This window comes from Dreissena polymorpha, chromosome 8 (assembly GCF_020536995.1).
Source record: "Dreissena polymorpha isolate Duluth1 chromosome 8, UMN_Dpol_1.0, whole genome shotgun sequence".
NCBI lineage: Eukaryota > Metazoa > Mollusca > Bivalvia > Myida > Dreissenidae > Dreissena > Dreissena polymorpha.
The window spans coordinates 76839477-76864100 of NC_068362.1; the positions used below are offsets into that span (position 1 = coordinate 76839477).

The following is a 24624-nucleotide window of genomic DNA, read 5'->3' on the forward strand; positions in this document are numbered from 1 at the left end:
ATTCTGACAAGCTTTCATTTATTCTAAACTGCACCCACAGCCGAGCATTGGCACCTGTTATGCGGTGCTCTTGTTTTAAATTTATACTGTAGTTAATGTGAAACATTTACATTGACTAAGTCTTACATACATCTATGGTGTTTTACATATATGTCACTTATTTGTGCCTGTAGTGTTTTACATAATGATTCGCACATTTGCACCTGATGTGTTGTAAATAAATGCCACACATTTGCACCTGTGGTGTTGTACATATATGCCACACATTTCCACCTTTGGTATTATACATATATGCCACACATTTCCACCTTTGGTATTATACATATATGCCACACATTTCCAACTGTGGTGTTGCACATTTATGCCACACATTTTCACCTTTGGTGTTGTACATATATGCCACACATTTTCACCTGTGGTGTTGCACTTATATACCACACATTTGCACCTGTGGTTTTGAACATATATGCCACACATTTCCACCTGTGGTGTTGTACATATATGCCACACATTTTCACCTGTTGTGTTGTACAAATATGTCACACATTTGCATCTGTAGTGTTTTACATATTTCACACAGTTGCACCTGTGGTGTTGTACATTTATGTACCACAATATGCACCTGTGGTGTTGTACATATATGCCACACATTTGCACCTGTGGTGGTGTACATATATGCCACACATTTCCATCTGTGGTGATGTACATATATGCCACACATTTTCACCTGTGGTGTTGTACATATATGCCACACATTTTCACCTGTGGTGGTGTACATATATGCCACACATTTTCACCTGTGGTGTTGTACATATATGCCACACATTTTCACCTGTGGTGTTGTACATATATACCACACATTTCCAACTGTGGTGATGTTCATATATGCCACACACTTACAACTGTGGTGTTGTACATATATGCCACACATTTTAACATGTAATATTGGTCTTATATGACACACATTTTCACATGTAATGTTGTACATATATGCCACACATTTGCACCTGTGGTGTTGTACATATATTCCACACATTTTCACCTGTGGTTTTGTATATATGTGCCACACATTTCCACAGGTAGTGTTGTACACATATGCCACAAAAGTTCACCTGTGGTGTTGTACATATATGCCACACATTTCCTACTGTGGTTTTGTACACATATGCCACACATTTTCACCTGTGGTGTTGTACATATATGCCACACATTTCCTACGGTGGTTTTGTACACATATGCCACACATTTTCACCCGTGGTGTTGTACATATATGCCACACATTTTCACATGTAATGTTGTACATATATGCCACACATTTCCACCAGTGGTTTTGTACATATATGCCACACATTTTCGCCTTTGGTGTTGTACATATATGCCACACATTTCCACCTGTGGTGTTGTACATATATGCCACACATTTGCAACCTCGGTGTTGTACATATATGCCACACATTTCCACCGGTGGTTTTGTACACATATGCCACACATTTTCACCGTGGTGTTGTACATATATGCCACACATTTTCACCCGTTTTTTTGAACATATATGCCACACATTTTCAACTGTGGTGTTGTACATATATGCCACACATTTTCAAATGTAATGTTGTACATATATGCCACACATTTCCACCCGTGGTTTTGTACATATATGCCACACATTTCCACCGGTGGTTTTGTACATATATGCCACACATTTCCACCGGTGGTTTTGTACATTTATGCCACACATTTGCGCCTGTGATGTTGTACATATATACCACACATTTGCACCTGTGATATTGTACTTATATACCACACATTTGCACCTGTGGTGTTGTACATATATACCACACATTTTCACATGTAATGTTGTACATATATGTCACACATTTCACATGTGTTACAGCATTGATGAGCTCCTCAGGGATTCTGACTCAGAGCCAGAGGAGAACCAGAAGGTCAAGAGGTCAAAGGTGAAGGTCGCAGAAAAGAAGAAGGTCACTGGAGGTCAAGCATGGTTACACGAGGGTGGGGATGATGATATAACAGACTTCATGGATGTTTCTGCCTCCAAGAAAGTCATGGGTGAGTGGCCATTCTTTTCTGTCCTTTACCAGTTTTGGTGAAATTTTGGAGTATGTGGTTAACTTAAAATTATTACACCAAAATAATAGATGAATTCCAAACTAGTTTACTATGGCTATTTTTACTCTAATATCTCCAAGTTATTGGGAAGCTTTACAAGTTGTAGACCTAATAATAATCACATACAAATAATCAAAACTGTACATAGTTGATATGTTTTTTGTGGTTACTCTTGCATAATGCTTTATCAACCTTTTGATTGTAACCACTCCAGAGGCAACATTTTTCATTCAAACTGGTTGAATCTTGGTGAGATTATTTATCTTGACAATTTCCAGACTGAGTTGGAAATTAAGTAAAGTGAGTTCAAAAATTAATGTTACCAGTAGCAGCATTTATGGCAAAATCCTGATGAAATTAATCAGAATGTTTATCTTGTTAAAATCTAGAGTCAGTAAGAATCCGGGTCACATGTTCAATAACAAGGTCACCATGTAAAATAGCAAGAAACTTTTTTATCACTTTAAAAGCCACATTTATGACTTCATCTTGAGAAAACAGAAGAATCTTTGTCAAGACAATATGTGTCTTGTTCTGAGAAAACTGGGCATAATGCATGTGCGTAAAGTGTCGTCCCAGATTAGCCTGTGCAGTCCGCACAGGCTAATCAGGGACGACACTTTCCGCTTAAACTACATTTTTGGTTGAAAGGGACTTCCTTTAAACAAAAAATACCATTGAAGCGGAAAGTGTCGTCCCTGATTAGCCTGTGCGGACTGCACAGGCTAATCTGGGACGACACTTTACGCATATGCATTATGCCCAGTTTTCTCAGAACAAGACAATATGTAGGTAGAGTTTTAATTTGAGTAAGGTGCATCTGAATCTTGTAAATATCAACGCCGTGTTTAAATATGCTTTACGTTTGGTAAAAAACTTGAATACAAAATCAAGTCTTTGACAATTGATGCATGTTGAAGTGAGCTCTTCAGGTTAATCAATGCGGTATTGTTTGGTTTTAATATTGGTACGAGTCGTCTCTGTGAAAAATGGGTTTAATGCACTTTCGTAAAGTGTCATCTCAGAGTTGCCAATCAGGGACCACACTTTCAGTTTTTATGATATTTGCTGTTAAAAGAAAGTCTCTTCTAAGCATAAATCCAGTTTAGGCAGAAAGTGTTGTCACTGATAAGCCTGTGTGGACGACACTTTACCCAAATGCATTAAACCCCTTTTTCACAGAGCACTGCTCATATGTTTTAGTATTGAACCCATTTATGCCAAGTGGACTCTCCCATCCTTCTAAATTGGATCAATTTATTTCCAAAATTAGGGATGTCTAGTATATTTATTTCTATATTTAGAATATTTCTTACATAAATTCCTTTAAGCAAACAGCACAGACCCTGATGAGACGCCGCATAATGCGGCGTCTCATCTGGGTCTAGGCTGTTTGCAATGTCCTTTTTTCAGGACGTTAGGCATGAATGGGTTAATGACAAGTATAACTTAAATAACAGTTCTTGTGCTTTCTTTGTTCTTTTCACCAGCTACAAAGCCCATTGAGAAGAAGAAAGCCCAGGCAGATTCAGGATTCAAGACTGCACCAGATGGACGTCTTATCATCACTGAGTCAAGTGAAGACGAAGGTAATTGTGAAAGATAGATTGCTTCTTAATGAAAAATATGTGCATTACTGGAGCATGAGGAATAAGAACTTCACATTCTTGGCTTTTTATAAATTGTCAGGGATGTGATTTTTCTTCCTTTCAGCTGATTTCCTCCCCTTGGATGTCAAACTATTTTACAAACTATTTTTTGTAAAATTTTACAAATAGTTATTAAATTTGGTGGATCTATGTGCAAATGAAGAGTTTAGTTGAACCTTGTAAGGGGGGTAGGGCACTTTCCTTCCATGAGGCGGTTCTGAAATCACACCCCTGATTTTAAATGTACTATTTTAAAACCCCGCACAAGTCAGGTCATCAACCTGTTAGTGGGTGCAGATTTCTTGTCGAAAGCATATCTCCAAAAAATTAACAGGTATCAACCTAACAGTTCATAGGTAGTTTGATCAACAACCAGGACACTTGCTCTACATTTATTATGTCCCCCACCACTATAGTGGGGGACTTATTGTTTTTGCCCTGTCTGTTGGTTTGTTTGTGTGTTTGTTTGTGTGTTTGCGTCAAACTTTAACATTTGCCATAACTTTTGCAATTTTGAAGATAGCAACTTCATATTTGGCATGCATGTGTATCTTATGGAGCTGCACATTTTGAGTGGTGAAAAGTCAAGGTCAAGGTCATCTTTCAAGGTCAAAGGTCAAATATATGGGTCAAAATTGCTTATTTAATGTACACTTTTGCAACATTGAAGATAGCAACTTGATATTTGGCATGCATGTGTATCTCATTGAGCTGCACATTTTGAGTGGTGAAAGGTGAAGGTCAAGGTCATCATTCAAGGTCAAAGGTCAAGTATATGGGGACATAGTGTTTTACAAACACTTCGCTTGTTTAGTTAATGCCTTTTGATAATTTTTATGCCCCCGGTAGGGTGGCATATAGCAGTCAAACTGTCAGTCCGTTTGTCAGTCTGTCTGTCTGTCTGTCTGTCTGTCTGTCTGTCTGTCTGTCTGTCTGTCTGTCTGTCTGTCTGTCTGTCTGTCTGTGTGTCCGTCCGAAAACTTCAACATTGGCCATAACTTTGCAATATTGAAGATAGCAGCTTGATATTTGGCATGCATGTGTATCTCAGGAAGCTGCACATTTTGAGTGGTGAAAGGTCAAGGTCATCCTTCAAGGTCAAAAGTAAAAAAATATCATCCAAGGGAAGTAATTAGCTTTAAAAGGGAGATAATTTCTAAACCTGCCAAATGATATCTTGATTTTTTTTTCAAAGCGGCCCAATAGGGGGTATTGTGTTTCTGACAAAATCTCTTGTTTTATTTAAATTTTGTCGAGAACATATCAAGAAAACTAATGGAGGTATCAACTTGAAACTTCATAGGTAGGTAGATATTGTTTGAGGGGATGTGCAATCTCAAAAACCATAACTCTTGCTTCCCTATTTTTAGAGGTGTAGCCCTTTGTTACTTTTCTGTACTACAATTTAGTCATACCATATCTGAAAAATTTAAGAAATTAACGAATTTCTATATTGGAAGATCAAATTTATGGGGGGGGGGGGGGGGGGGGGGGGTAAATTAATTGCACACGAACCAACTCTTGCTCCTTGTGTTTAGAGTTATTGACCTTTGTTATTTTTTGTCTGGAGCATATATATCACAAACTGAAAGAGGTTTCAATTAATTGGTAGATAGATCTCATTAATGGGACATGCAGTGCACAAGAACCAGGACTCTTCCTCACCTATGTTTAGCGTTATTGCCGTTTGTTAATGTTTGTTCTTAAATTTTGTACGTAGCATATCTCAAAAATGAAAGACGTATTAACTTAAAAGTAAAAAGGAAGGTATATTTCAATGAGTAGATGTGAAGCGAACAAGAACCTTAACTCTTGCTTGTCCATTTTCAGAATTATAACCCTTTGTTTATGTTTTTACTTAAATTTTTGTTAGGAGAATATCTTGAAAACTAAAAGAGGTATCAACTTGAACTGTTATTGGTAGGTAGATCTCATTATGGGGAGGTGCAGTACACAAAAACTAGAACTCTTACTTCCATATTTTTAGAGTTATTTTAGAATAATTTCCCTTTGTTTATATATTAAATTTCAATTTGGAATAAGGTTTAAACTGTTCAAGATATCAACTTTACATTTCATTTGTAGATAGATTTCAATGGTGGAAGTGCATTGCTTGATAGCCATAACTCCTGCTTTCATAATTTCACTGTTACAGCCATTTGTGAATTGTAATGCTGACTTTTTTCCAGGCAGGGGTGTAAATTTTCCAGATTATTCTGGAAAGCTGGATTTCAGCAGACCAGTGTTAATTTTGAGATCAATGAAAATGGATTAGATATATTTTTTTGAGGGGGGGGGGGGGGGGGGAAATTGGTTTGAAAGCGCAATAAATTGAGAATGAAATTATTATATTTATGCCCCACTTCGAAGAAGAGGGGGTATTTTGTTTTGCACATGTCGGTCCGTCCGTATGTCCGTCCACCAGATGGTTTCCGGATGATAACTCAAGAACGCTTAGGCCTAGGATCATGAAACTTCATAGGTACATTGATCATGACTCGCACATGACCCCTATTGATTTTGAGGTCACTAGGTCAAAGGTTAAGGTGACCTGAAATAGTAAAATGGTTTCCGGATGATAACTCAAGAACGCTTATGCCTAGGATCATGAAACTTCATAGGTACATTGATCATGACTCGCAGATGACCCCTATTGATTTTCAGGTCACTAGATCAAAGGTCATGGTCATGGTGACCCGAAATAGTAAAATGGTTTCTGGATGATAACTCAAGAACGCTTATGCCTAGGATCATGAAACTTCAAAGGTACATTGATCATGACTCGCAGATGACCCCTATTGATTTTCAGGTTACTAGGTCAAAGGTCAAGGTCACGGTGACCCGAAATAGTAAAATGGTGTCCGGATGGTAACTCGAGAACCCTTATGCCTAGGATCATGAAACTTCATAGGTACATTGATCATGACTCGCAGATGACCCATATTGATTTTCTCGTCACTAAGTCAAAGGTCAAGGTCACAGTGACTTGACACAGTAAAATGGTTTCCGGATGGTAACTCAAGAAAGCTTACACCTAGAATCATGAAACTTCATAGGTACATTGATCATGACTGGCAGATTACCCCTATTGATTTTCAGGTCACTAGGTCAAAGGTCAAGGTCACAGTGCCAAAAAACGTATTCACACAATGGCTGCCACTACAATTGACAGCCCATATGGGGGGCATGCATGTTTTACAAACAGCCCTGGTTATTAAAGCTTCATTGTCTTTGCACTCAGTACCCACTTTGCCGGTATTTTATTTATTTATTTCTGATTGGCTAGCCGATGGCACGGACATAAACTTCTTTCCAAAATTCTTACAAGTCAACACAACGTTGCACATGTCCACCATCATGAAATATTCTAAGTGATCGATGAGCAAAGTTAAGCAGTTTAATAGCATATTGTAAAGCAATATGTTAACCAAATTATATATTGATTACGTATTTTCTAGGTAAATGGTTTACATTCTTCGGCATTTGAACTATATGCACATTTTTAGATTTTATTTCATGTGCAAAACACATACATTTTTTGGATTGTCGTTTTTCGTATACAGCATTTTTTGCGGATTTAATGTATTTTTTACGTCCATTATAAACGAACCTGTAATGACAAATACACATGCAGTGATGGGGACAATATTTTGCATCGAGTTCACAAGAAATTGCAACTATTAATACTATAAAATAGTACAATTAGAGAGGGTTGGAGGGGGTGGGCATTGCCATTTATCTCCGTTGTGGACTGTAGTTCCTAGACCCCTGGCCTAATTTTCCGGATTTTAAATTTGGGACAATTGAAACCCCTGCCAGGACTTATGTAGAGGTAAAAAGGTGAAACTTAGGTAGGGAATCATTGTTGGTAATCATTTCTTTTAACTCTGGTAAAGCGACAGGAATGACAGTGCCAGTTCTAGTTGTTGTAACTTAATAAATACATGTACCACATCTTTTTCATATGTGATAAGAATGGAATGACTCTTGACATTGTTTAAGATTAAAAAGAGTTTTTATTCAAATTTGATTTTCTTTTTCCATAGATACATGTATGTTCATAATATTTTTTTATTTCATACTTGCAGCAGGTGATGAATCTGATGATAATGATGACATTATTGAACTGTTGGATGCCCTTGAGAAAGGTCGTGATACTGGCAAGGTACGTGATACTGGCAAGGTATGTGATACTGGCAAGGTACGTGATACTGGCAAGGTACGTGATACTGGCAAGGTATGTGATACTAGCAAGCTACCGGATACTGGCAATGCATGTGATACTGGCAAGGTATGTGTTACTGGCAAGGTACGTGATACTGGCAAGGTATTTGATACTGGCAAGGTACGTGATGCTGGCATGGTACGTGATGCTGGCGAGGTACAGGATACTGGCATGGTACGTGATACTGGCAAGGTATGTGATACTGGCAAGGTATGTGATACTGGCATGGTTCGTAATACTGGCAAGGTTCGTAATACTGGCAAGGTACGTGATACTGGCAAGGTACATGTACATGATACTGGCAAGGTACCTGATACTGGCAAGGTACGTGATACTGGCATGGTACGTGATACTGGCAAGGTATGTGATACTGGCATGGAACGTGATACTGGCAAGGTTCGTGATACTGGCAAGGTTCGTGATACTGGCATGGTACGTGATTCTGGCGAGGTACGTGATACTGGTGAGGAACATGATACTGGCGAGGTACGTGATACTGGCAAGGCACGTGATACTGGCATGGTACGTGATACTGGCAAGATATGTTATACTGGCAAGGCACATGATACTGGCAAGGTAGGTGATACTGGCATGGTACGAGATACTGGCAACTGGCAAGGTACGTGAAACTGGCATGGTACGTGATATTGGCAAGGTATGTGATACTGGCAAGGTATGTGATACCGGCAATGTATGTGATACTGGCAATGTATGTGATACTGGCAAGCTACCGAATGCTGACAAGGTACGTGATACTGGTAAGGTACACGATACTGGCAAGGAACGCGATATTGGCAAGGTATGCGATACTGGCAAGGTACACGATACAGGAAAGGACGTGAAACTGGCAAGGTACGTGATACTGGCAAGGTACCTGATACTGGCAAGGTACACAATACTGAAAAGGACGTGAAACTGGCAAGGTACGTGATACTGGCAAGGTACGCGATACTGGCAAGGTACACGCTACTGGAAAGGACGTGAAACTGGCAAGGTACGTGATACTGGTAAGGTATATCCTGGTATCATGGTAATGAGTAATGGAGGTCAAAAGGTTAACAAAGATTAACATAGATGTCAACATTATGAATACAAAATTTATAGCAATTTTTCATCAACACAATTGGCTGCATGTATTCATTAGATATAAAGGCAGTATAAGTAAGGTTTGAAATCTAGGCATATATATAAATGCATGTTTTATTATTTCAAGAGACTTTGTCAGAAGCAAGTTTTAACTATACAATTTTGTCAATTTTACTGTCACAGATTGTTTAATGGGAAAAAAATCCATACTCAAACTTTGATCTTTCTAGACATCCTTTGTAGAGAGAAATATTTTTGAATGGAAACACACAAATCTTATTTGTAGTTTTACTCTTTCACAAATTTCTGAATTCATACTCAAACTCTGAACTTTCCAGATGACCTTTGTACATAGAAATATTTTGGAATGGAAACACACAAATTTTATTTGATAGCTTTACTGTTTCACAAATTTCTGTGTCTCTGCCTCCAAAGAAGATTTCAGCTGATTTTGTTTACCTAATAAAAAACAAATAATACTAGATGTGTATCCTCCATTGCAGATCAAACAGAACAAGAAGCGTAAATTGGAGGACCTGGGTGGATCCGATGATGAGGGTGCCTCTCCTAACAAATACAAAGGTAACCATCTAGACTTTAGAGATATGAGGGGGCCTCTCCTAACAAATACAAAGGTAACTATCTAGACTTAAGAGATATGAGGGTGCTTCTCCTAACAAATACAAAGGTAACCATCTAGACTTTAGAGATATTAGGGTGCCTCTGCTAACAAATACAAAGATAACCATCTAGACTTTAGAGATATTAGGATGCCTCTCCTAACAAATACAAAGGTAACCATCTAGACTTTAGAGATATTAGGGGGCCTCTCCTAACAAATACAAAGGTAACTATCTAGACTTTAGAGATAGTAGGGTGCCTCTCCTTACATATACAAAGGTAACCATCTAGACTTTAGAGATATTAGCATGCCTCTCCTAACAAATACAAAGGTAACCATCTAGACTTTTGAGATATGAGGGTGCCTCTCCTAACAAATACAAAGGTAACCATCTAGACTTTTGAGATATGAGGGTGCCTCTCCTAACAAATACAAAGGTAACCATCTAGACTTTAGAGATATTAAGGTGCCTCTCCTAACAAATACAAAGGTAACCATCTAGACTTTAGACATATGAGGGGGCCTCTCCTTAAAAATACAAATGTACCCATCTAGACTTTAGAGATATGAGGGTGCTTCTCCTAACAAATACAAATGTACCCATCTAGACTTTAGAGATATGAGGGTGCTTCTCCTAACAAATACAAAGGTAACCATCTAGACTTTAGAGATATTAGGGTGCCTCTCCTAACAAATACAAATGTAACCATCTAGACTTTAGAGATATTAGGATGCCTCTCCTAACAAATACAAAGGTAACCATCTAGACTTTAGAGATATGAGGGGGCCTCTCCTAACAAATACAAAGGTAACCATCTAGACTTTAGACATATGAGGGGGCCTCTCCTAACAAATACAAAGGTAACCATCTAGACTTTAGAGATATTAGGGTGCCTCTCCTAACAAATACAAAGGTAACCATCTAGACTTTAGAGATATTAGGGGGCCTCTCCTAACAAATACAAAGGTAACCATCTAGACTTTAGAGATATTAGGGGGCCTCTCCTAACAAATACAAAGGTAACTATCTAGACTTTAGAGATAGTAGGGTGCCTCTCCTTACATATACAAAGGTAACCATCTAGACTTTAGAGATATTAGCATGCCTCTCCTAACAAATACAAAGGTAACCATCTAGACTTTTGAGATATGAGGGTGCCTCTCCTAACAAATACAAAGGTAACCATCTAGACTTTTGAGATATGAGGGTGCCTCTCCTAACAAATACAAAGGTAACCATCTAGACTTTAGAGATATTAAGGTGCCTCTCCTAACAAATACAAAGGTAACCATCTAGACTTTAGACATATGAGGGGGCCTCTCCTTAAAAATACAAATGTACCCATCTAGACTTTAGAGATATGAGGGTGCTTCTCCTAACAAATACAAAGGTAACCATCTAGACTTTAGACATATGAGGGGGCCTCTCCTAACAAATACAAAGGTAACCATCTAGACTTTAGAGATATTAGGGTGCCTCTCCTAACAAATACAAAGGTACCCATCTAAACTTTAGAGATATGAGGGGGCCTCTTCTAGCAAATACAAATGTACCCAATCCCCTGTTTATATATTTTCTCTGTATTATACACCAATATATTTATAAAAAACACTACAGTTTATGTGTTTCAAATAAAAGTGCCATCCTTCAAAGACAAGTGTAGATTTAATGAAGATTTGAACTCCTTAATGCGGTCATTGTTGCTGTACATGAACGCTCACTGTGTGTTACAGCTGGAGGAGGTGGTATTCATCGAGACCTGGACCAGAAGAAGCCATTTAGGAAACCTGCCCCTGGGGCTGAGTACAGAGCCAAGGTACATCAATATGTGGATTGTTGTCTTGAATTGTACATGATATACTAGTAAATCTTATGAAGAGCCGTTCATCTGATTTCTTTCCAACTTGAATAAGTAAATCATTAAGCCATTTTTCCTTTCAGCTTGTATCCTTCTGAATGGCAAACTGTATTTGTCAACAGCCCATGGTTTTACTGATTTCCCTAATATATCACAAATTAGCCAGTAATGGTGTTTTCTTCCTCTGGTGTTTATGGACTTGCCATGTTGTGACAGCCTCTGGTTGCCATGGAAACTGGCAGGTTGTTGTTGCCAGTAAATGGCACACATTGCTCGCCATGTTTGTGTGTACCATATTCATCAGAACAATTGTTTTCTGTATACAAGTTATTATCTCTAGTTTTCCATGAGTTTTTTCTTAATGCCTAAATACAATGTATATAGTATATAACGTATCAATGGGTTTGACCCCCTTGCATTATAAACAATGTATGTTGACATGTTTGCAGAAAGCGGATGGAGATGTGAAAAAGAAGGGCAAGTTGGATCCATATGCCTATGTTCCTCTGGATTTTAGAAGCCTCAATAAAAGGTGTGTACCAATGATAAGGTTTCAGCAAACATGAAGATTACCTTTATGTTTCAAAATATTCAAACAACACAATATTAAACAGAAATGTTGTTTTTTTAAAGCTATATTTGAAAAAGCATGTATTTTAGGAAAATAATAAGTCATCTGTAAAAAGATATTCAATACTTTATAGTGTACATTTGTATTAAATTTATTAGGTGCCCAAAAGTTATTTTCAAAGTTACAAAGATCATACAGACTGTGAGAAAATTGAGACCTAACAAGGATCGAGTAAAATTGAAATTTCAAAACAGATATCAAATATGTAAAGAGTACGTCAAGTTAATATTGCAATTCTATGGTCATTTCCCTTCCTTCAATTTTGCTTTTATGTCTACTGCCATTTGTCACCTACTGGCTGGTAGTATGCCATGAAACAAACCAGAGATATCCTGTTTTAATGTGGAATATGCAAATAATCTGTATATGGAAACATAACAATATGCATGATATAAATGAGAACTGCATTATCATGATATCATTGTATTTTCATCCTCACGCTCCGAATTGGAGTGGGGAGATTATGTGGTTATCTCCGCCGTCCATCCGTCCTGGCCACTATCTCCTCATACACTATTAGTACTTGAACCTTGAAACTTAAACACATGTTAACTATTAGCATATGTGCGACAGTGCACTATTTGGAATTTTGATCTGACTCATCGGCCTGGGTCAAAAGTTGCGGCGTGGGGATATGCGTCTGCCGCGCCATTTCTAGTTGACACGTGTTATGCTATTTGGTGATCTCAAGAATGCTCAGCAAGTTTATCTACATCTATTTTGTTATAGTGACCTAGTTTTATACCCTGCCTGACCCACTGTAAAACTACGCCAAATATGATTCATATTCTAACCAAATTTCATAAAGAGTTAATACAGTATATTAAATTTGGCCTCTTAATGTTTTGTAAGCTTTGTCAAATTTTGAATGCTATACTGATATAATTATTTTATTTAACCATAATTTTAATAGCTTAATTACGTTACCTGATATCATATGCTTACTTATTCCGATAGGATCGTAATTTATCCGGAATTTTTCGTCCGAGGAATCCCACACTTTTCAGAAACCCGTCTAGTAGGACAGAGCGGTCACATAGTGCCGTGTAGCCGCACAACCAAAACGGGACATTACCCAGAATTCACTCTTATTCCGGATGGCGATATACAAAGGCCGACATTTTGTTATTAACTTAATTGTTGCTTCTGTTTCGCTGGATTCTTCTGTTTAACAGAATAGAGAAGTTTTTGTATTGCGTTAAAACATTCTCCGTATATATATCCGTGTATTTCTGTAATTGTTTTGTGTATTTGTTTGTTTGTTCAAGGCAAAATATGCCTCAAACACGTGGCTCATGTGGACACACAAAGGCAGCATGGGACAACCATGGTAGCTGCCTGTCGTGTGCAGGATGTACCCAGGATAACTGCTGCCCTTCCTGTGAGCATTGGTCTGCAGATACCTGGGCCATTAAGCGTCGACCCTTCAAGAGTCGTGGACGCAACAAGAATGGTTCAGATCAAAGTAGGGAAAATTCCGTGTGTCGGGACTTTTCACCACACGATCTTGACCATACTACACCAGTAGCTGCCAGGCATCGGTCCCTACCCCGTGACGACACCGGACAAAATTTGCCCGGTCCGTTCATCGGGAATGACCAGTTGAATGACTCGGCATCAGATCAACGTAGGAAAAGTTCCGTGTGTCGGGACTTTTCACCACACGATCTTGACCATATGCCACCAGTAGCTGCCAGGCATCGGTCCCTACCCCGTGACGACACCGGACAAAATTTGCCCGGTCCGTTCATCGGGAATGACCAGTTGACCGGTCCGGAGACTTCACCGGTCACCGGTCAACATTGACCGGTCCGGTCACCGGTCACTGACCGGTCCGGTCATGCTATGACCGGTCCGGTCAACCGGTCACTGACCGGTCCGGTCACCGGTCATGCTGTGACCGGTCCGGTCAACGGTCATTGACCGGTCCGGTCACCGGTCATTGACCAGTCCGGTCACCGGTCATGTAATGACCGATCCGGTCACCGGGTTTCGGTCTGTGCCACAGACCGTTCCGGTCACTGTAGATGTTGACACTACCTTGTCAGTACTGTACAAAGGTAGACGCAGCCGCGTTTCTACTGTGAGTCACAGACGTAAACGTGTAGTGTCTGATGTTTCCGACTACTCCTCCACCTCGGGCTCGTCGTCGTATGACTCATCGTCTACTTCAAATAGCCCTCATCATTACCGGAGGGGACGTCGTTCACGCTCACCGAGTGTTTCTCGGCGTAGATTGCCTCGTAAAGAGCGATCACGCCAGCGCTCGGGGAGACATTCGATCAGGAAACATCATTCTTAGCGCCGCCGAACAGTGTCTCTGCGTCGCAGGGATAAGGGACATAGACCTTCCTCTATTAGGCGCTCTCGGACTCCTAGGTCCCCTAGTCGATCCTTCTCTGAGGAATCTATTGACACCCTTCCACGTGTGTCGGCCTCTATGTTGGCCTCAACACACACTTCAGCCGTTCCTACAACCACTGAGCATAATTTGTATTCAAACACTAGTTTGCATACATATCAAGCTCAAGGTACAGGGGTTAATCTAACCACTTCGGCTGCGTTTTCAGCCCCACGGGTCTCTTCCACATTGCATAGAAGTATACCCCGGGCTGCCGCTACACCATCAAATCCCAATACTTTGTGGATCCAACAGTCGCCGGGAATATTTGTCCCTTTTTCGACTGATCCTTTACCAGCGACCTCTGGTATTCAAAGTGAGTCTGCTGACTTGATCTCTGAGAGACCTAACTCACCAGCTATATCTTTGATGGTGCCGGAAAACGATTCTCTCATGATAGAAGCGAATGAATCTATTATTCCTTCTCCTATATCCACCGGCTTCAATCAATCCAATGCTCCCGCAGATGGTTCGATTGAGGCGGGTTCGGAGTCTAATGAGGCCGAACTTTATTATTTGGCCTCCATCAATCAGGTATACGAACTTATGTTCAATACCTTAGATGAGGACCTCTGCCCCCGCCCTTCCTTGTCTCTCACAGGATCTGCAGTTACCGTTACAGAACAGGTAGCACGCAGACGAGAGCCCGGCAGGATAAGTAAGGCTACTTCCCGAGTGGATCTACGCCTTCCTATTGGCTCTTCCACAATGGCTGTTTTCCAGTCACTTGAACCAGCCAATAAGCCTTCGCCATCTCCATGGAAAGCCCCTAAGGAGCTGACGGAGCCTAAACAGATGGACGGCGGGAAAAGTTATAAGGCCCCGGTACCAGACCCTGCTACCGGTTTGGACCTTTCCAAACTTCCGGTTCCTGATGCTGACATTAGTAAGCTGTCACTTACAATGCCTTCATCATCTACCCATACATCAGTCCCTCTTTCCCTGTTGGAAAATTGGGAGCTGAGAGAACGCCGTTCCATAGGTCTGGCTAACCAGCTAGATCTCATGGCAGCCACAGCCTTAGAATTGGTTTGGGAGCTCTCTGATTCAATCCCAGAGGAGCTCCAGGCCTTGTTGATACATCTTTCACGTACTACGCAGTGTTTATCTCACAATGCTGCGTCTTCTATGTCTGAGATGTTAAGGCTTCGGAGAGACCTCATCCTCTCTTCCTTGCCCAATAATTTCCTTTTGGAAACAGGCGTAAACTCCCTTCGAACTGCTCCACTAACAGCAGAGTCTCTTTTCGGAGGGAGGATACAGTCGGCACTTACTGCTGATCGTGAAGATCAGATACATGCCTCCTTAGCTAGGAGCAACTCTGGCCAGCGCCCTGTGGTTTTTAAGCGCCCTGCTTCTAAGCCCCAAGGAGCCCCACCGGCCAAGAACGCTAAAAGGGACAGTTTCCCTACTAAGCGTCCGTCTGCTCCACGTCAGCCCACTAATAGGCCTCCTTTTCAGAACAGAACTTCCTATCGGAAGCCTTCTGTAAAACAAAATTGGAGTAAGGGCAAACCCAATGCGGACAAGAAGTCATTTAATCCTTCTTCCGGCAAGGGTGGACCTCCTAAAGGTCAGCCCTAGGTCATACCCCTTTCTACCGCCACAACCTCTGATGCCGGAGGTACCAGTCGGGGCCAGACTTATGCACTTCGCAAATCGATGGCTCCAAATAACTTCGGACGCGTGGGTTCATTCTCATGTCACACAAGGCCTCACTTTTCAATTCGAAAAAAGGCCCCCACTCTCTCGCGTCCCAATAGATCTGGTATCTCCGCATCCACAACTTCCAGACTCCATTCTCGGACTCCTGGAAAAACAGGCGGTAGAAAGGGTTCACGACCATTGTTCTCCAGGATTTTACAGTCGCCTTTTCCTTGTTCAAAAGAAAAGCGGCTCCTGGAGACCAGTCATAGACTTAAAAGTGTTCAACACGTTTCTAGTCAAACCTACTTTCAAGATGGAGACTCCTGCCTTCATTCGGCGCTCCATCAAACCCATGCAATGGGGGGTTTCCTTGGACCTGGAAGATGCATACTTCCATGTTCCTATCCATCCCAACTACCGGAAGTACCTGCGCTTCTCCTTTCGAGGCCAGGTCTACCAGTTTCGGGCGACGCCTTCACCAAACTCATGGCCGCAGTGAGCGCACACCTCCGATTACACGGGGTTCAACTGCTTCAGTATTTCGACGATTGGCTCTTACACCAGCTCGATCGTCAACTGCTTCTGCTACACCTAGAGTTCTCTTGGAAGGAGCTCCTCTCTTTAGGACTCCTTCTCAATGTAGCCAAGTCAGACCTCATTCCCTCTCAGGATTTCATATTCGTGGGAATGAATTTTCTGACCCACATCAATCGGGTCAGGGTCTCACCGCAACGTATATCAGACCTCCTTTTGAAGGTCAGATGGGTGCTGTCCCAATCTCATATCACAGCTCAAGATTTCCTCTCACTCAACGGTATCCTGAGCTCTGTAGCAGACTTCGTGCAGTTGGGACGTCTCTTCCTACGTCCTCTTCAGCACTATCTCTCAGCTCGATGGAAATGGTCTCCAGACAATCTGCTTACACAGATTCCCATCCTTCCGTCCTTAGCCCCCACCTTCAATGGTGGCTAGACGAGGAGATCCTGTTGGCAGGAGTACCGCTTCTTCCCCCGCAACCGTCTTTACATCTCATAACGGATGCGAGCATGGAAGGTTGGGGCGCTCACCTGGAACCCCGCAGCCTGACATTATCAGGATTGTGGTCTCCTCAGGAGTCTCTCCTGCACATAAACAATCTCGAAATGCGAGCAGTCTTTCTAGCTATTTCTCAATTCCAATCACAACTTCGGGACTCCTGTGTGATGGTATCGACAGACAACACATCAGTCGTGGCTTACATCCAGAAACAGGGCGGGACACACTCTCACTCCCTGTATCTGGAAACAATGAAATTACTTGTTCTTTGCAAGAGCCTAAACGTCTCTCTCTTGTCCAAACACATACCAGGTCGTCTCAACGCCCTGGCGGACGGTTTGTCTCGCAAACACCAGTTACTTCCATCGGAGTGGACACTTCATCAGGAAGTGGCCAATCAGATTTTCCTCACATTCGGTTATCCACTGGTCGACCTGTTTGCGACCAGAGACAACCACAGACTTCCTCTGTATGTGAGTCCAGTGTACGAACCAGCAGCGTGGGCGGTAGACGCGCTTTCGTTTGATTGGGATCAACTGGACGCTTACGCTTATCCCCCACCCATTCTAATTCCCTAAATCTTAGGGAAAATCAGGGTGAGCTCTTGCCGGATCCTCCTGATAGCCCCTTGGTGGCCCAGGAGATCCTGGTTCAACGACCTTCTCGGTCTCCTGTGCGAATTTCCCAGGGAACTCCCGCACAGGTCAGATCTCCTATCTCAGAGAGGCAGACTTCACATGGATCCAGACATGTTCCACTTACACGTCTGGCCGTTATCAGGCAATCCCTGCAGAAGAAACGCTTTTCTGTCAGGGCTTCAACACTCGTTGCCTCTGCAAGGAGAAAGTCCACCAGAGCAGTCTATGATGCTCGCTGGAAACTCTTCTCTAATTGGTGTGTTCGAGGGAAAATTGATCCCCTCAATCCCTCAACTAGACTCATAGCGCATTTTCTAATCTATCTCTTTGATGATAAGAAACTTTCTCTTAGCTCCATCAAAGGATACAGATCTGTGCTTTCGCATACCTTGGCTTTTCGTAAATCATCACAAGTCTGTGCTGACCCAGCCATTTCGGAACTGATCCGAGCCATGGAACTTAAACGTCCTGTGTCTCGTTCTCTTACCCCCAAATGGGATTTGGCTTGTGTTTTTGGATCGCTTATTAAAGCTCCCTATGAACCCCTTAATCAGGCTTCTTTACAGTTCCTAACCTGGAAGACCGTTTTTCTTCTTACCATGGCTTCATCCAAACGTAGAAGTGAAATTCATGCTCTTTCTATGGAAGAAAGCCATCTTCGTTTTGATTCCTCCGATGGCTCTGTCACCTTGTGTCAGCCAGGATTCCTTGCTAAAAATCAACTCCCCTCTATGGCTTCTAAACCCTTCAAGGTCCCAAGTCTTTCTAGAACTTGTGGTAATGAAGATGAAGATAGACTCCTCTGCCCTGTCAGGTCTTTGAAGTTCTATCTTAGTAGAGTTAAGTCTATTCGAGGTTCTCGTAAGAGACTCTTCATTCCCTTAAAAGGGGGGGGGGGTGTGTCTGCGGCTTCTATTTCCTGTTGGGTAGCCTCGACTATAAAAAGGGCTTACTCTTCTCATTCTTCAAGGGATTCATCCCTTTTTAAGATTAGACCGCATGAATTACGAGCAATGTCGGCTTCGTGGGCATATATTAATCATACCCCACTCTCTGACGTGCTTCAAGCTGCTTTCTGGAGGAATCAGACTACTTTTTCATCTTTTTATCTTCGTTCTCTGGAGTGCCAACAGGACAACTTGTATTTGTTGGGCCCCCTTGTAGTTGCATTAACGGTAGCGAATTAAGTTAATACCGTGATAACGAAGATTAGCTGAGAACACGAGATATGGGTTCCGCTGTGATGGGGAGATTTTCGCGAACCTTCCCGCCTCAGCTGCAAATTCAGCATATGATATCAGGTAACGTAATTAAGCTATTAAAACAAATTTTTCTAGTAAAATTCATTTTAATTAGTAATTACTTACCTGATATCGGTAAGTCCCACCTCCCACCCCGCTCTTCGTCTAATATTTCATATTTTTTATTAGAATAAGAGTGGATTCTGGGTAATGTCCCGTTTTGGTTGTGCGGCTACACGGCACTATGTGACCGCTCTGTCCTACTAGACGGGTTTCTGAAAAGTGTGGGATTCCTCGGACGAAAAATTCCGGATAAATTACGATCCTATCGGAATATGTAAGCATATGATATCAGGTAAGTAATTACTAATTAAAATGAATTTTACTAGAAAAATTTGTTTTTATGAAACAGCTGTCTTTTCTTTTATGATAGAGGAACATCAATAAAATGAGACTGCTTGTTTGCATGAAACCGTTCTCCCTTCAGGAAACAAATGAAAGTCAAGGGACAGTTTAGCAACCTGGTAAAAGGGGCAAAGAAGGGAGCTGCCAAGGGGAAAAAAGCCAAGAGAAAGTCATGAGAAACTATCCTGAACTATTTTAAGGATTTTATTGGCCAAAAAATCTGCTTCATATATTATACTTACTCATTTAATATTCTTTGAAGCAATATTGTGGTAGGTTAGTGACAAAATGTGTTAGAAGAACACACCTGAACTTTCAGGAATGCCAATGCTAGCAAATTTTGAAGAAAAAAATGAGTTTTTTTGTTGTCTATAAAGTGTGTGTTGCATACCACCATTACATGTGAAACATACTTGATGTAATGTTTTGTTAAAAATAAAACAAGTTGTCTGTGATTTTTCTAGTGTACTCCCTTCTTCACCATACTCAATAAATGAAACCTTTGAAAATGAAAATATAACAAATGCTCAGGTCGATTTTATCGTATTTGCTTATTATTTGAAATGCTCAAGTATACCAGACTATGCATTGTTGTACCGGTAATTGAACAATTTCAGTGTAAACATTCTGTATATCCATGTCTCGGTGTGTATCAATGTTTTTGTGTGTACCTATTCCTAATTCCCTTATTTTGGGCAGCTGCAAGACACCATACTTCTGGCAGGGCAAGCAATTTTGTCTTAAAACTTAGTTAAAGAGAACCTGATAATCCAAATATTTTGACTGGTCCTGTTTATGAGTGAGCTCACTATAAGATGAAATGTTAAAAACAACACCAAGTCATCTTTATTTTTTCTGTTGTATTTATTCAATATATACTCAACAGTCAAGAAGTAAATTAATAAATATCCTCATTCGATATATTATTAAAATACTATTTTTCAATTCTCCAAAGTTTCGCATCAAGTAAAATGCAAACTTGAATGAAACCCACATTCATGTGGGTTCATAACATAAAATGTTGCGCTAAAAGTTTAAAATTGACATTGGGGAAACTGTAAAGTTACAACAGTTAGCCAGCAAGCCGAATGAGTGCCATAAACCCCAAGCATGCAGAATGTCACAGTCCCCACAGCAGCAGTGAAGCACAGTGACCAGGTATGTCACACATCACCCACCCCAGCAGTGAAGCACAGTGACCAGGTATGTCACACATCACCCACCCCAGCAATAACATCTTGTTATACAGTATACACCTTGTACATGGCTTATAGGATCTGGATTGGCTGCAAGACCAGCTCATATTGATTGGAATCCACACAATTCCAGCCATCGTGCATCCATCCATTACTATTATTGTGTCCATAATGAGGCAGCAAATCATGAACCAAAGCTTAAGTCACTCAAATACATCAACTATCTGCCCAAACTCTTTTCTTGGCAGCAAATCATCAACCACAGCTTAAGTCACAAAAATACATCAACTATCTGCCCAAACACTTTTCTTAACACTTGCCTTATTAGCAACGTTAGTCTTCTTAGCAACGCTACATTCTGGGATCAACTTGCAAATAATGACTTCAAAATACAATCACAATGACAAAAACAGCAGCATATCAACCAGTTACTGAAATAATCAAAGGCAATCAATCCTGATACCTCAAATCAGAAAAACAGCTCCTTCGTAAATACAATTTTTGCAGATAACATCAGCCTTCTGTACATTTTCAGTCCATTAAAACGATTAAAAATGCACGTAATTTTTTCACATATTTAAATTGCTTATAAAATAACATAAATTATAGTTTTTTTTATGATTAAAGTTATATACTGGAGGCTTCCTAACATTACATTGTTCACATACAAATAATTGATTTCACAATTCTACACAAGAAACTGTCTTGATTAACATTGCCTGTAACAAATATCAAATCATCTTAAAATCAGGTAGACAAATGAAGCTTTTTCAGTCTTGGCAAGGGAGACCACTTGAGTTATCTTCATAAGGGAGACAACTTTAGTCGTCTTCACAAGGGAGACAACTTTAGTCATCTTCACAAGGGAGACTACTTAGGTCGTCTTCACAGACAAGGCTTAGTTACAGAGGCCCGGTTTCTTCTTGGAGAAGATGTCCTTGATGTTAATGTTCACCTGCAACTTCTCCCTCTTAGCAGGAGTGGAATCCACGCAGAACCTGAAATATGCAGATTGGAGGGGTCAAAGAACCTGAAATATGCGGATTGGAGGGGTCATAGAATCTGAAATATGCGGATTGGAGGGGTCATAGAACCTGAAATATGCGGATTGGAGGGGTCATTGTCTGCATGCACAAAACCTTTTTCAAGAAATAATTACAATTTTGGATTTAAGTAATCATTTTAACATGTTACCCTGCAAGTATCAAGACTGCATAGATTTCAATGTGATTGTAATGGATGATAAGTTTCCATGTAAACATGTAAGAGCCATGATCTCATTAAAGTTCAAGGTACAACAATTTTCAAAGACATTACATGATGACCTAACTTGAGCCCACTTTACCAAGATTCATACATGGTCTTAATATTATCCAGATAAACCTTCTGACAATCTGTCACCAAGATTGAGACAAATATGTGGCTTCTTGACTTTAATGCTTATATTTTGTTTATAGATTTAACCTAGTTTTTGACCACACATGACTCAGATTCAAACCTAGCCTGATACATGTACTGTAAAAAATACACATTCTGACCAATGTGAATAAAGACTGAGTAATAAATGTGCCTTCTATTATGGTAAATACCTTACACCCAGTGAACTTGTTTCTGTCTCCTCCTGACTTAGATCTAAACTAAGCCACGAGTATAGATATTGTCAAGATTGATATTCTAACTAGGGATGCAAGAGGTTAACCGGTTAACCTACCGAAACGACCAGTTAACTGGTTATATTTTCGAAAAAAGGTTAACCTGGAAAAAATATTTGTTCATGTTTTTTTCATGGAATAAATCGTACGATTTTACTTTAGCGCTTGACATACTGCCAACTTGCGCTGGCTACTAGTTAGAATAACATGCCGCACCATCAACGGTAATAAATAATGTGTCAACAATCAAAGTAATAAAGCAATAAATCAATACATTTGGGATATCAAACAGGGGGTACGTTTTGATAACTGACACTATTGTTTTGTTTGACTAGCAAAATATAACTAGCGAACAGCGGGGAGTGGGAGCAATTAACGAAGACATAATTGACACGTTTATTGAAATCGAGATAAATAACAGTTTAATTTGATATTTTGTTAACCAATATCCAACACTGATTGTTTGCGAAAATTCCGTGTTTATAAGTAACAATTTCATCAAGAATTGCATTCGTAGTTAAAATTGTGTCGAGTTAAATCGGGTATGCACGATTTTTATATGTGTTAAATTGTAATATATTGATAAAAATATGTTACAATAACACAAAATAGGCAAGAAAAATTATACATGTAAGACGAATTTTATAAAAAGCAGCAAAGACAAATTAGCGCCCCGAGCCGATTGTGACGAAGATATTTCATGCATATTTTCCTTAAATTATCGAAGCATTCGTCTTTCTTATTTGGATCGGAGTTAGTGTTCATGTGTCGTATGATTTGATATTGTTGCAGGAAATTAAAATGATCCGTAAAACTAAATTAAGATGCATATCGTACATGCATGATACATACATGCTGGCGAATTCGACTGTACTGACATTTTCGATTTCAGAATTAAAAAATATCTGACTTATTTCGCAATTTTCGAAACATGTTCTTCTTAACTTTTATTTAATTTATATTGAAATATATGTATAAGTTTTTTACACATTTTACATAAATTCATAAATATTTGACAAAATCGTGCATACCCGCTTTAACGTCGTTTTTGTTTATCAGAAATTAATATTATTATTATAATTTACGTCCAACGAGCAAATTATTAACTAATTAAATCATTAAACATCAATTAAAAATATTTAAAAGATAAAACCGTTAAATTTAGTATTTGTGTAATTGCTTAAAATTTGCGCGCTATGGTACATTAACAAACATACGTAACCATCAGTATTTTTGAGATCTTAATACTTAGTTTCTTTGCTATTAAATAAATGTACTGATTATATAAAATATTCAACTTACATTTCGTTCAAAATTAATTTAATTTGCATTCGTGTCCTTTATTTTACCCACATTTTTTAATGGCATAATGAACATCAAATGACAATACTTCGTCTATAGACGCTAAAATGCAAACAACAAAATATGCAATTATCAAATAAAAAGAGATTCGGATTGGTTGAACACACATGACCCACTTTACGAATTGAAAGGGCAAAACATTTCTATATTGAGCCAATTTGAGTTTCAAACAGAACGAACAAAGAAACACACCATTTTTTGTTAGCGATACGACGCGAACGTAAAAAAAGCGGCCCAAACAAAAAACAGTAAATAACACGTGAAAATGAACATTGTGTAGTTTTTTAAATCCTTTAATTCTATGCATTTACGCAGGAAAAATAAATACAATTTACAGCATACATTTACAAAATTATTAAAATAAATTGTATAATACATTTTATTACGAAACTGGCATGTTATCAACGCAAGCGATTTCAAACTTGAGATTACTTTTGTTTGAGCGATTCGAGCGTTATGACATTTTTTACGTACTCTCAATCTTTTTAACTATGAAGGTGTTTCAGTTAACCGGTTAATAACCGGTTACGGAAAAAGGTTAACCGGTTAATGATTTTTGTAACCTCTTGCATCCCTAATTGTAACCAAGATTGAGCCATAAATAAGTCTTCTATAGTGGTTTCAATGTTTTTCCTAACATTTGACCGTTTTTTTAGCCCCACTCGATCAAGATAAAAACTGGCCAGAATAAACAAGATTTAGTTTAAATGTGGCTTCTAGAGTGGTAATTTGGTTTTTGTAATATCTGACCTGGTGACCTAGATTTTGGACACACATGACCTAGATTTGAACGTAGATGTTTAGATGTAAAATATGAGTCTTGTTCTGTGAAAACTGGGCATAAT

The 24624-nt window shown here is 39.7% G+C and overlaps 2 protein-coding genes across 20 annotated transcripts in view; one reads left to right on the forward strand and one right to left on the reverse strand.

Moving 5' to 3' along the window:
- The window catches only part of LOC127841485 (RRP12-like protein), a 72434-nt gene extending 52410 nt beyond the window's left edge, over window positions 1-20024 (forward strand). For 15 of the 16 annotated variants that reach the window (XM_052370311.1, XM_052370312.1, XM_052370315.1 and 12 more), the window contains 7 exons: window positions 1892-2070; window positions 3621-3719; window positions 7868-7962; window positions 9594-9672; window positions 11447-11529; window positions 12021-12103; window positions 19652-20024. In XM_052370311.1, coding sequence (XP_052226271.1) covers window positions 1892-2070; window positions 3621-3719; window positions 7868-7962; window positions 9594-9672; window positions 11447-11529; window positions 12021-12103; window positions 19652-19745 — 712 coding nt within the window. In that variant the 3' untranslated portion in view covers window positions 19746-20024. The remainder of the gene's footprint in view (window positions 1-1891; window positions 2071-3620; window positions 3720-7867; window positions 7963-9593; window positions 9673-11446; window positions 11530-12020; window positions 12104-19651) is intronic. The other variant, XM_052370316.1, reaches the window with a different exon arrangement.
- Window positions 20025-20414: 390 nt separating this feature from the next.
- The window catches only part of LOC127841484 (protein FAM193A-like), a 56160-nt gene continuing 51950 nt past the window's right edge, over window positions 20415-24624 (reverse strand). For all 4 annotated transcript variants that reach the window (XM_052370309.1, XM_052370308.1, XM_052370306.1 and 1 more), the window contains exon 23: window positions 20415-21763. In XM_052370309.1, coding sequence (XP_052226269.1) covers window positions 21664-21763 — 100 coding nt within the window. In that variant the 3' untranslated portion in view covers window positions 20415-21663. The remainder of the gene's footprint in view (window positions 21764-24624) is intronic.